At 39.8% G+C, this 12859-nt stretch overlaps 5 protein-coding genes across 5 annotated transcripts; 2 read left to right on the top strand and 3 right to left on the bottom strand.

Annotated features, from left to right (window-relative positions):
* Nucleotides 1-1639: 1639 nt before the first annotated feature.
* RIE1 (Rie1p) lies at nucleotides 1640-3982 on the top strand (the record flags this gene model as incomplete). The annotated part of the gene is made up of 1 exon (XM_033910690.1): nucleotides 1640-3982. One exon carries the CDS (start codon nucleotides 1640-1642, stop codon nucleotides 3980-3982), a length of 2343 nt encoding a protein of 780 aa, XP_033766581.1.
* A 1649-nt stretch (nucleotides 3983-5631) lies between these two features.
* On the bottom strand, nucleotides 5632-6996 carry MGA1 (Mga1p; the record flags this gene model as incomplete). Its single annotated transcript, XM_033910689.1, has 1 exon — nucleotides 5632-6996. The coding sequence occupies one exon, from the start codon at nucleotides 6994-6996 to the stop codon at nucleotides 5632-5634; it is 1365 nt and encodes a 454-aa protein (XP_033766580.1).
* Nucleotides 6997-8307: 1311 nt separating this feature from the next.
* Nucleotides 8308-9075, bottom strand: SOL4 (6-phosphogluconolactonase SOL4; the record flags this gene model as incomplete). Its single annotated transcript, XM_033910688.1, has 1 exon — nucleotides 8308-9075. One exon carries the CDS (start codon nucleotides 9073-9075, stop codon nucleotides 8308-8310), a length of 768 nt encoding a protein of 255 aa, XP_033766579.1.
* A 283-nt stretch (nucleotides 9076-9358) lies between these two features.
* CPD1 (2',3'-cyclic-nucleotide 3'-phosphodiesterase) lies at nucleotides 9359-10078 on the bottom strand (the record flags this gene model as incomplete). Its single annotated transcript, XM_033910687.1, has 1 exon — nucleotides 9359-10078. The coding sequence occupies one exon, from the start codon at nucleotides 10076-10078 to the stop codon at nucleotides 9359-9361; it is 720 nt and encodes a 239-aa protein (XP_033766578.1).
* Nucleotides 10079-10774: 696 nt separating this feature from the next.
* Nucleotides 10775-12556, top strand: BRF1 (transcription factor TFIIIB subunit BRF1; the record flags this gene model as incomplete). The annotated part of the gene is made up of 1 exon (XM_033910686.1): nucleotides 10775-12556. The coding sequence occupies one exon, from the start codon at nucleotides 10775-10777 to the stop codon at nucleotides 12554-12556; it is 1782 nt and encodes a 593-aa protein (XP_033766577.1).
* Between the last annotated feature and the right edge of the window lie 303 nt (nucleotides 12557-12859).

The following is a 12859-nucleotide window of genomic DNA, read 5'->3' as shown; positions in this document are numbered from 1 at the left end:
AAATTACATAATTGAAGAGTCTGAGGCCGTTCTAGGTTGCTGGAAACGTCTCCTCCTTGTCTCTTCCATCGTTTTCCAATGAAGGGACTTCGTAGCGTCCAATTCATTGTAGTCCTTTTCCTTCGTTTCACTTTCCTCTCTGAATTAGGGTTTTCCGGGAGGACAGTATCTTGAAGATATTACGAATATAACGCCATATCTTTTCCTATATAACTATATTCCGCGCTCGAAAGTGCCTTTTTTTCCTTCATAGCACTCACGATATCTTCGGCGCTTAGAGAAAGAGAATGAGAATATAAGACGAAGAGGCTATATAGAAAATGCGTTGCATGAGATAAACCCACCGGGTAGATTCACCAATTTCAAAGCATTTTTATGGAGGTCGTGTTGAATATAATATTTTTTTTAATATTACCATACCTAATAATCGTCAATAAAGAGGAAGGGCGGCTATATTTCATAAGTCATATCAGCATCTTCAACAGTATATACTGTCCTTGTCACGTATCATTGGGCATCGCATCAACTGCCATAATCTCGTATACGGAAGGTTATGTTTCTCCTTAGTGCCGTATATTTTAAAAGTCCAAGAATGTGTGCGACGCAAAGAAACAATAGGGGCTACAACAGCTTGAGGACAGCAGGTGACAATCGCACTCATGCCTGGCTTACGTCCCAAGAATGGAGCTTTCCGAAGCTAATGCATAAACCAGTGACCGAAATTCTCTTCTTCTCCAGAGCATCTATTTGGAGATAATTAGTCAGTACTACGGTTGCTGGCGGAAAATAATTAAAAAAAAATGAAACCAACTAACCCTATCTGAAGAAGGATATAATCATACGCGAATACAAGGATCTTAGCACTTGCATATTCATCCGGTCCATCCCATTTCAAGATCCAACTACTTCATGGTGAGAAGTACAGTTTTTACATTCCCGAGAAGCTACGCCCGCTTATTGCCCCGATAGAAGAAAAAACACCGCAACTCGTGGTTACGGGGTAAGAAACCGAAAATTATTTAATCATGTACGGGGCTACGCTTTACATAATCTCTAGAGCATTCTAGAGGATTGAGATGATTAATATTTTATCCCGGCTAAGACGCAACTACGATGCGGATAAGCCTCATGGAGCGCGATTGATTAATCGACACTTTCGGCATTCTGTTGTGTACGGTAGTCCTCCCGCTGATCCGATTACTAGCCGAAGAGGTAAAATTGGCGCTTGATTCAATTTATGCCCTTCCCGGGAATAGCTGACCAAAGGGCAAAAAAAATACAGTCGGAGATTCCCTATTGGGCGGAATTTGGTAGATCTCTTTCCGTGCATAACGCTTGTCCGTTAGTCGTTATTTCACGTTAACATTTTCTTGGCCACTGCGCTATATATATATCTAAGCACAATAAAGAAACTTCCCTTAGGTATTAGACAAGTAAACAATACTTGAAGAGTACCTTTTGTTCGAAGGATTATATTTTTGATTCGTTCAGTGATCTCAAAAAAGAGTAAGCAAATCAAGGATAGCACACATTCCAAATTATAAGGCACCCTGATTTTAAGGTCCAAAAATAAAATCACGAGTATTATTCTATTAAACACACCTTACGTGAGAGACAAATCGTACTAGAAGTTTCGAAGATGATTATTGCAGAAGAACCATTGGATGAAGTAATATCCAGTGGCCCTGAGGATACAGACATCTGCAGCCAGCAAACAACCACGAGCGCAGAAGCTGGTGACCAATCAATAAAAAATGAAAGGAAAACTTCGACTGGCCTACAACTGGAACAACTTGCAAATACAAATTTATTAACCATAAGAATAAAATGGCAGGCGCAAGAAGAAAATGAACGTTGCGACCCTAGGATAACTGATCAAATAATGGACACAATACAGCATTATAAAGGTATTTCTGTTAACAATTCTGACACGGAAGCATATGAATTTCTTACAGACATAAAGAGGTTACAGATCCTCGAACAAAATAAAGATACATATCTTTACGAGCATGGAAGTCAAGAATATGAAAAATCTTACGAAGGAAACGAAAAGGGAGATGATTGGAGATACGATACTGTTTTGCAAGCACAATTCAAATACCCAAAATCGTTAGAAAACGCATGTTCAGGTATCTCAGAATTACTCAAAAGCGAACCTAATGGGCAACGCATTGATAAATGGTCTATAGGTGTAAACAAGCATGCGCTAACCTATCCTGGAAATATCTTTGTTGGAGGAATAGCAAAGAGCCTGTCGATTGGCGAACTAAGTTTCTTATTCTCAAAATATGGACCAATTTTATCAATGAAATTGATATATGATAAAACGAAAGGCGAACCCAATGGATACGGGTTCATTTCATACCCCTTAGGTTCTCAAGCTTCACTCTGCATCAAGGAACTTAACGGTAGGACGGTAAATGGATCTACACTATTTATCAATTATCACGTTGAGCGAAAGGAGAGAGAAAGGATTCACTGGGATCATGTCAAAGAAAACAACAATGATGATAATTTCAGGTGCCTCTTTATAGGCAATTTGCCTTACCACAATCCTGACAAAATAGACGCTTTGATTACACCTAAAGAAGTCATAGAGGTAATCAAAAAGGAGTTGTCAAAAAAGTTTCCAGATTTTGATATCATCTCATATTACTTCCCAAAGAGAAACAATACAAGGAGTAGTAGTTCCGTAAGTTTCAATGATGAAGGGTCCGTAGACTCGAATAAATCTTCTAATAACATTAATGGAACTGCCCAAGATGAAGATATGTTGAAGGGTTATGGTTTCATCAAGCTTATCAACCACGAACAGGCACTAGTAGCCATCGAGACATTCAATGGATTTATGTGGCATGGAAACAGACTTGTTGTTAATAAGGCAGTTCAACATAAAGTTTACAACAATCACAATAGCCATGACAGGCAATCTTCCATTAGTAACCATAATGATATGGAAGCCTTGGAGTTCGCAAATAACCCAATGTATGATTACAATAATTATACATATGATAGATATTACTTCAACAATAATAAAAGTGGGAACAGTAATGATACCTCAAATGTACGGTATTTTGATTCTGTAAGATCAACTCCTGTATCAGAGAAGATGGATCTCTTCTATCCTCAAAGAGAATCCTTTAGTGAGGGTCGCGGCCAACGGGTGCCTAGATTTATGGGCAACAAATTCGACATGTACCAGTACCCATCAACTTCTTATAGCTTACCTATACCAATGAGTAATCAACAGGAGTCAAACCTATATGTCAAGCACATCCCTCTTTCTTGGACAGATGAAGATTTATATGATTTCTACAAATCTTTTGGTGAGATAATCAGCGTTAAGGTCATTACTGTCGGGGGTAGTAAGAACAAGTATCGTCAACAATCGAACGATAGCTCGTCAGATAGTGACCTGCCAGTGGGATCATCAAGGGGGTATGGTTTTGTTTCTTTTGAAAGTCCATTGGATGCAGCCAAGGCAATTTTAAATACAGATGGGTATCAAGTGAGCAAGGACCAGGTGTTATCTGTCTCTTTTGCCCAAAAACGTGGTAATTTGTCCACAAGTGATGATGATGACCAATCCCAAACTGACAACTCATCAAAGTTTCAAAATTCTCAGCCACACAATGACTATCATAAGGCTTATCCAACAAAATATAATAAGAAATTTATAAACGCCTTAATGACCCAGAACCACTCTCAACAGCAAGTTTCGAGGGAAAATTACTTCATGCCGCTACAGTACCCTAGTACTAGCGCAAAGCCCGTGAACAGTTACAACTTAATAGGCGCCAACCAGAATAACCCCAATTGGATGATGCCAATGTTCCCATCATTTGGCTTCATTCCGCAAGTACCGCCAGTACCCTACATGATACCCCCACAAAATTCTGCAGCAAATCATATTCCTATAATGGCAAGCGGTAACAACGAAGAGGAAGAATTCTCAAGTGGTGATTATTCTATGGACTACTAGATTTCATCAGTCCGTGGGTGTCATTGTCTACTTCTTTCTTTCTGTATTAGTTGATTTCTTTTTATATTTTCATTTATCTTATTCATACTTTTTACCCTTATTTTCTCTTCATTTCTTTGAGGACCTGTATACTCAGCTGGGGTGTGATAGTTTTCTCTTTGCTATGCCGTTTCTTTAATGAAATGAATGCTGCATTGACTTTTACTGCCCGGAGGATAAATGAACAGTTTCACAAGATCCTCGAAATAAAAGACTCACTGTTCAGCAAGAATTGCATACAAAAACACGCCTTTGACATGCAGGGTTATATCCACTTCAGAAGATGCTGCCGCTTTTAGGAAGAGCACGACCTTTTGATATCTTAAAGGTGCCGTAAAGTATCTAAAATCACTATCTGCTTACCGAATATCATAACAATTTTCCCTTTGATCAAAGCGATATCCTTTTCAATTTGTTCTAGAACTACAGGCCTTAGTACAGTTCCGCATATGATGCTTTTCAAATTTCTTGCCTACACTAAGAAATATATCGTGTTTTCTATAAATAATTAGTTAGACAGGCTATGAATATGAAAAGTATTTAAAGTGATCAATCGTCCTTGATTGAAACGTTAATGTTCTCGAAATCCGATACAAGTAATCAAAACGATCCTAATAATTCCTTAATAACTACTGTTACACCTACGTCAAGCCGCTAATACAGTAGGCAATGGACGTTTAACACTCACGCCCATATTACTTGCCTTTTTTTTTTCTCTAACCTATTTTCGGCTCTCCCGCAGCTATTTAATTATTTTTTTTTCCAGTCCCAACACGGAAAACTGAAGAAATTTACATCTTGCTGAATGCACTCTCCGAACGCGTCTGGATAAGTTATTTAATCTTAAAACTTTAAATATAATACGAATAACCTAAAAATCCGTCTCAGATAAACACTAAGAAATAACATGTCGATAAATACGTCTCGAATGACTTTGGTATTTAAAAAGCACGGAAGAAACGCCTTGACGGACAAGCCAGGCAATGTTTCACAGGCAATAAGGAACCAAGAGGCAGCTCTCAAGTTTTTAGCTGGTAGGAAAACAGAGATGAAAGAAAAGGAGGGAAGTGCTTGCATAGAAAAGAAATACGTGGCAACAACGTCCCGAATTTGCCTAAAAAGCATAATTTAATTACATTTATTTAACTTTATTACTCCTTCTTTCAAAAGTCGGAAGCGCGCGAGTAAAAAATTTACAGAGCGAAAGAGGAGCGAAGGGGAAGCGAAGGGTAGATAGAACAAAATTACTGTTTCATTTTTTCCTTTTTTTTGTTGGAATGTTAAGCGGATCCTTACGAAAGATCTGCTCTGCTTTCTTACATTTGAAATTTTTAAAGTTTTTTCATAGAAAAAAATTGGAGAACAAGTGCAACGGGAAAGAAAAATGGCCATAATTTATGTTAAATTAATCATATTAAAAATTTATAGTATCAAACACAGCTTGTGATTCTTTTTTTTTTTGGTTTCTGAAATAATTACATTCTTTCCCCTAATGTCTAATATGCAAAAATATAGAGAATCTTCGTACTTCTCTACGTTCACTGAATGTTCTCTGGTGTTAACAGCAAGAACAATCTTTACAGTTGGATGCAACGTTCAAGTGAATAGCTTCAGTAAGATGCTGGTTTACTGGCGACTTCACCTTTTGTGATTATAGGTATACTCTTGGGAGTGATGCTGGACGTCAGAGGAGTTAAGGTGGAGGATGTATTAGTAGTTTCTTGGAGGGGTAAGGCAGCTGTTTTCACGGATTGCATGGACGTCCATTTACTTTCGAGTTGAATAATTTCTTCTTTAGAATTTTGTAAAAGGGATAAGCTTGTTCGAAGATCTTTGCTCAATGCATCATTTGTTTGAGTTTTATTTTCATCTTGCTGTGCGCCGTTGATGTGTTTTTCTATCAAGTCAGTGATCGTTGATATAGAGTTCTTTAAAGTTTGTATATGATTGTCCAAAGCTTGCCTTTCACTTATATTGCTTTTTTTCGATAGTGTTACATTATTATTACAAACTCCTAAAGCGGGTGAATTAGATGCAGAGTTCGTAAGAGAATTCATCATTGAGGGAAATGGAGTAGAGTAAGTAGAATATGGCGGTATTGCAGGAAGCGGTTGCTGCTGCTGTTGGGCAAAAGTTCCAGGATGGTATGGCATTGGGTAATTAACGATCGGCAAAGAAGTTGCCTTTAGATCATCTGTCGAAGATAGGGTTCGCGATTTCTTCATTGGAGGACCCGATAATGCTTGCGGGGAAAGTACTTGTTGCGGCTGTTGAGGTTGCACTATACTATCTTGGGACGGAAATTGATTAGGATAATCATAAGAGTTCATCATCCTTGCCGAGATGCTTTGCCTTCGCATCATGTTCACTGTGGGTTGCTGAGGAGGCAGCGAGGATATGAGGTAGGGTCCATTACTCTGTTGCTGCTGTGGTATATTGATATGCGGAGGACTTTGAGATATTGAGTAATGATGTGCAGGACTACCCATAAACATGCTTGAGGGTTCTCTCACGGAAGTTGGACCAGATTGCTGAGAGAGGACATTTAGCCTTGAAGCATCGACATAACTGACAGATATTGGTGACAGGATATTCTTTCTTTTACCATCTTTTCCTACACCAGTGCTCTTCCTTTGGATTTTATTCAAGATACCGGCATTGGCCTCTTTGAAGAAGAATCCAGATGGGTGAGTGAATTTCCATTCAACAAGTTCTTTGATGTTGCCATTGTTGGCAGAAGATTGGTCTGGAGAAGGATGAGACAGTTTATGAAACCCGTACATGTGTAGTTGACGAACAAAACTATTAACGTTACCATGTTTGAAATAGCGTTTCAAAACATGTGTACTAAAATTAGGATCGTATGGCTTCAGAAAAAATACCATGTTATCAGTCGGAGACCAGTATATCCATTTATTCACTTCCGGTTCCAGCAGAATTGCATGAAGTTGGTGGACGAAAGTTTTAGGTTGCATGTGGCCACCGATTCTCTGAGTTATTCAATTTTATGGGTAGGGTGATAATTCAATATAGGGGTAACGGTTATCTAATCTTAAATCGTGCAGAGGAGATCTAGATCCTCTGTAATGGTTTGCTATTATTAATATATATATATATATATATATATATATATATATTGGAAAAACAACAAAGCAGCGACGTATCAAGATAAAACCTCAAAGGAAGAAAGATGCAACCGAAAGGAAAGCATGGAAAGCTTCGAGGTATTCACTACCTGATTACTTCAACGTTAATGACTACCCTAAACGTGATAAGTTTGTGCTTTTCCTTCGATATAGATATCTTCTGCCTTCCATTTGCTGCGCTACGGGCTAACAAGTGGAGATTGTTTTTTTTCGGTTCCTCCTTTTTCTTCTCGAAAAAAAGCTTAAATCTTTCAAAGACAAAAAAGAAAGATTGCACCAAACCAGCGCAGAAGGCAGCAACCAGAGAGACAGGGGCGCAGAGTCAACATCAATATACGTAACAAGTTGTTCAGGGCGGATCGCTTCACGTCATACGTAGGCGCGGATATGCACTAATCTGCAAATCTCGCAGCCATCGTAAGCCCAAGCCAAAGCGGGCCGTCGGTGCTAAGTCGGCTCGCCCGACTGAGACGCACAGATTCATGCGCAGGCTCTCCTTTGCGGCCCACGGAGTATTCCGTCCACCCAAAAAACAACGGAAAGGGGCAGACCAGGGGCAGCGCAAAGGAAGGGGAATTACCGGCGTGGCTAATATTCCTTATTTTGCTTTGTGGACCTTCCTCTCCGCCGCCTCCTGGTCTGGGGCCAGGAAGCGTCCGCGGCGGGCCAGATTCATTCTCGATCCAGAAGGACTGCGTAGGTTGCGATAAAGGGGCGAAATTGACCCTTCCATGCAGCTGGCCCGAAGCAATTTTATATTTCATTTGCTCGCTAAGAACCCTGCTATGTCCCTTATTTTATTTCCATGGAAATTTTCCGTTAGCGCTGTTGTACAGGTGGTTCCGAGTCATATCATTGAGATTAACGCGTCGTAACGGCATCACCGGGTGAGTGGTGTTTTTTAAGCTCTGCAACCTTCGCGGAGGCTCGCTTGCTTACGGAACTTTTAAGGTTGAGTTTGCCTTCGGTATCCCTTTCCCTTTCTGTCCTCAGTCCTTCTAGAAGAATTAGATTTATGCTTTAGGTGTAAGCTCCAACATACGCTGTGGAGAAGAAAGTTGTCAGTTATTTATTATGTAATGTAAATTAAGGTTGTTCGTCGTGATTAACGGACCAACTTTCGTATAAAGGCAAGCATGACTAGCAGTTCTGCGGAACCAACGCGCCAGCTTCGTCGTCGAGAAACCATGTCACTCTGGTCCCAACCATTTCATTAACTAACACACTAGGCAGTTCGCTATTCTTTACGATCAACACATCATGCATGATAGCTTTTTTGGCGGCTCCCTTAACGAGAAAGCATACGCTTTTAGCATCAGCAACCACTGCTAATGTAAAGGTGATCCTGTCCTTGGGTGCCTTGGGCGAATTATAACACCATAAAACTTTGCGGTCCATCTCCTCTACAAGGTAATTGAATTCCGTCCCAGGAAACAATGAGCATGTATGTCCATCATCGCCACAGCCGAGTAAGATCAAGTCGAATGATTCCGGTAGCAAAGAGGCGTATTCTTCAGCGATCTTTTTATTAGCCGATTCCCCACCACCAATCAATGATTCGTTGATAGTGTATACGGTGGGGCCTAGGTTCAATTGGTCGTCCTCATGTACTAATGGATCCAAAACCGTTTTTTTAAACTGACCGTAGTTGCTTTGTGGATCTTCGAAGGGGACCAATCTTTCGTCGCAGAAGAAGATTCTCCATTGTGGCCACTTAATATGCGGGAAGATGTCTTTGTCATTTACCAAACTTTCATACAGCGCTTGGTTCATCGATCCTCCGCTAATAGCGATGTTAAAACCTGCATCAGCGTTACCCGTTAATGCCGAGTCTTGCTTTTCAAGGATAAACTTGCCGAATTCGTGTATCAGAGTCTTCTCCTCGCTAAACCTTTCCAACTTTACCATTTTTTCTTGAAATATATGTGGATTTATTCAATGGATTTCACCTTTTGTTCAGAAGAATTCTGTGATATACTTGAAATCTTCCTTCCTCATCTTTTAAATATTGTGGATCTCGCAGTTTTCGCTGCTTAGGGGGGGAGTTTTTTTTTCAAGGGATTTTCTATCCCTTGCGAAGGCAAGCAAATAGTATGCGTAAATCTCTAACTAGAACATAGAACATTTTTAAGCATTGACAGATATGAAAAAAAAAACCTTCTATATAAGTACTTACAGTATGTATGTGGGCTTAAACATCCACCCGTCCCAGCACTTCCCATTCTTGAACGGGCCCCACACAGTTAACAACCTTGAATGTCCCCGGAATATTCCAAGATAGCGATGAAGATACGTCAAAATCCCATCTCATTTGCATCTCGTTGGACCCATCGGCGTTTCCGGAACCCTTACGTTTCTCTCTTGGAACTAGTTGCACGTCTAGAGCATCTTCGATTCTTTGTTGAACGACTCGCAATGACGCCTGACTTACTGGGTGGATGTCCGAGTAAAGCAATGAGACGTGCGGATGGAATTCCTCGTGCACCCAACTGGCGGCACGGCTACTTCGTGTCTCAGGATCGATCTCTACGTACATCTCTCTCATCACTTGTGCTACTCCGTAAAGTACTTTGTTCTTGTTACATTCAAGTACGATTTTCTTGAAGTATTGTTTACCTACACTGCATCCATTAAAAGATACCAGGGGAGCTGCAACAGCATGGGGTGCCTGACCCTTAAGCCCTTTCTTTGCAATTTGGTGGGACCTTATCGATTGAATAGCGGCAACACAGGAGGTTAAAATTTTGTTGACATCATCTTTACTATTGCACACTAAATGCGACGTTACTGTCACGTGAGGTTCAAACACTGGCGAATCCGGGAACAGTGTTTGAAACGAAAATATAAGCATCTGTAATGTTTCGTAAGCAACTGATCCTTGTGGTGGACAATACCATAATGCAATTGCCATCTTTTCTGTGGTTACTGATATTAGCAAATTATAGTACAGTAATTTCCTGATCACGAATAAATGCAATTGGTTGTAAAATAAGTGGGTGGAAGATTCCAATTAGGCGCTTGAGTATCTCAAAATCAACTTTGATAACTTCTCGGCTGTAACTGCCCCTGCCTATGAATCGGGTTCTTATTAAACTTCACCTGCATCACTTCTCCATCGGATCTAACCTAAAAAAAAATGAAAACCCCGGCAAGTACTTGATCACGCCTACGAAATTACTTGAGTGAACAAAGATAAAAGATGATTTATAGTTGTGAAATAGCGAACCATGTTTCCCACATGCAAAGATTTATAAAACTATACAGTAATATTTAGCGTAGGAAATTTTGCTCCTATTTTGATAGCATCGAATGATCTTGTATGTAAAAAATAAAAAGGCACATCAAATGGAGTTGGAACTAATCTACAAGAAAAGTTTATTCTTTGCCTTATCAGAATCTTGCAATAGTAGCGACACTCGCTGGCCAAGAATCGAATAAACGGTTCTATCTTTTATCCATCATTGTTGCGATGTCCTTACTTGTTATTCTAACGTTTTCGCGAAGTATAAGATAATATAAAAAAAAATTATCATATTTTCGAACGGATCAAGAACAATCTCATTGGTAAAGACAACAAAAGAAAAAAAAAGCCTGTAATCAGATACCAATGCCAGTGTGTAAAAGCTGTCACGGAACGGAATTTGAGAGAGATCTTTCCAATGCTAATAACGATTTAGTTTGTAAGGCCTGTGGTGTTGTCTCAGAAGACAATCCCATCGTCTCTGAAGTTACATTTGGTGAAACAAGCGCAGGGGCTGCTGTAGTACAAGGTTCTTTTATCGGTGCAGGACAAAGTCATGCTGCATTTGGGGGTTCTAGTGCTCTGGAATCTAGAGAAGCTACATTGAACAACGCAAGAAGGAAATTACGTGCCGTTTCTTATGCATTACATATCCCGGAATATATCACAGACGCTGCCTTCCAATGGTACAAGCTTGCATTGGCCAATAACTTTGTACAAGGTCGGAGGTCTCAAAATGTTATTGCCTCCTGTCTTTATGTGGCATGTAGAAAGGAAAAGACGCATCACATGCTGATCGACTTCTCTTCAAGATTGCAAGTGAGTGTGTATTCTATTGGAGCTACATTTTTGAAAATGGTAAAAAAGCTACATATTACAGAGTTACCATTAGCGGATCCTTCTTTATTCATTCAACATTTTGCTGAAAAATTGGATCTTGCTGACAAGAAGATTAAAGTGGTGAAGGATGCGGTAAAACTAGCTCAAAGAATGTCCAAAGACTGGATGTTTGAAGGACGAAGGCCTGCAGGTATTGCCGGCGCATGTATTTTACTAGCTTGCAGAATGAATAATTTGAGAAGAACGCATACAGAGATCGTGGCAGTTTCACATGTTGCCGAAGAAACTTTACAGCAACGGTTGAACGAATTCAAAAACACAAAGGCTGCAAAACTTTCCGTTCAAAAATTTAGGGAGAATGATGTGGAAGATGGGGAGGCCAGGCCCCCCTCCTTTGTGAAAAACAGAAAGAAAGAAAGAAAGATAAAGGATTCTTTAGATAAAGAAGAAATGTTTCAAACCAGTGAAGAAGCGTTGAATAAAAATCCCATCTTGACACAGGTGTTGGGAGAACAAGAGCTGTCTTCCAAAGAAGTGCTATTTTACTTAAAACAATTTTCGGAACGGAGAGCCCGAGTCGTCGACAGAATTAAGGCCACTAATGGCATAGATGGCGAAAATATATACCACGAAGATTCCGATAGTGATACGAGAAAACGCAAGCCCTCTGGAATTAATGCCCAGGACGAACGTGTAGAAGGAGAAGGGAACAAGCTGGAAAGGAGCAAACAAAAGATTAAGAAGGTGAAGACGAAAGCATTAGAAGAAGAGAAGGATGTTGGGCATTTCCAAGACGCTATTGATGGTTATTCCCTAGAGACGGATCCATATTGTCCTCGAAATTTGCATTTGTTACCCACAACGGATGCATACCTTTCAAAAGTTAGTGACGATCCAGATAATTTAGAGGATGTTGATGATGAGGAATTAAACGCTCACTTATTGAACGAGGAAGCTTCAAAGTTAAAGGAAAGGATTTGGATTGGCCTCAACGCAGATTTTTTACTTGAACAGGAGAGTAAACGTTTGAAACAAGAGGCAGATATCGCCACTGGTAACACATCAGTGAAAAAAAAACGCACGAGACGCAGGAATACTAGAAATAGCGAACCTACAAAAACCGTGGATGCAGCAGCAGCTATCGGATTGATGTCAGACTTACAAGACAAATCAGGTTTGCACGCTGCTTTGAAAGCAGCTGAGGAAAACGGTGATTTTACTACTGCTGATAGCGTCAAGAATATGTTACAAAAGGCAAGTTTCTCTAAGAAGATTAATTACGACGCCATTGACGGTTTGTTTAGGTGACGAATTCTTGAAAGAAAAAAAAGCGAAAATAAAGGTACAATAGGGTTGGACTTCAGCGAGAATATATTAAATTGAGGTGCAAAATACTGAAGACACACTAACTCTTCAATGTGTACGTGACTACATAAATCTAAAATCTCGATGTCTTAACGCAATCACTATTTTATCAAAATCGGGTAAGGCGGAAAGGCTCTGCTTTTTTTCTTTTTTTTTGCTTGGTCGGCTAAAAAGTGAAAATTTTAAACTCATCTCATCGCAGATAGCTATTGTACACCCAGCAAGTAAAACGTTTTACCACTAAGA

This window comes from Saccharomyces paradoxus, chromosome VII, assembly GCF_002079055.1.
Source record: "Saccharomyces paradoxus chromosome VII, complete sequence".
In the NCBI taxonomy this organism is placed as follows: Eukaryota; Fungi; Ascomycota; class Saccharomycetes; order Saccharomycetales; family Saccharomycetaceae; genus Saccharomyces; species Saccharomyces paradoxus.
Note: the sequence above shows the minus strand (reverse complement) of the source record. Positions and strands in the feature narration are given on the sequence as shown.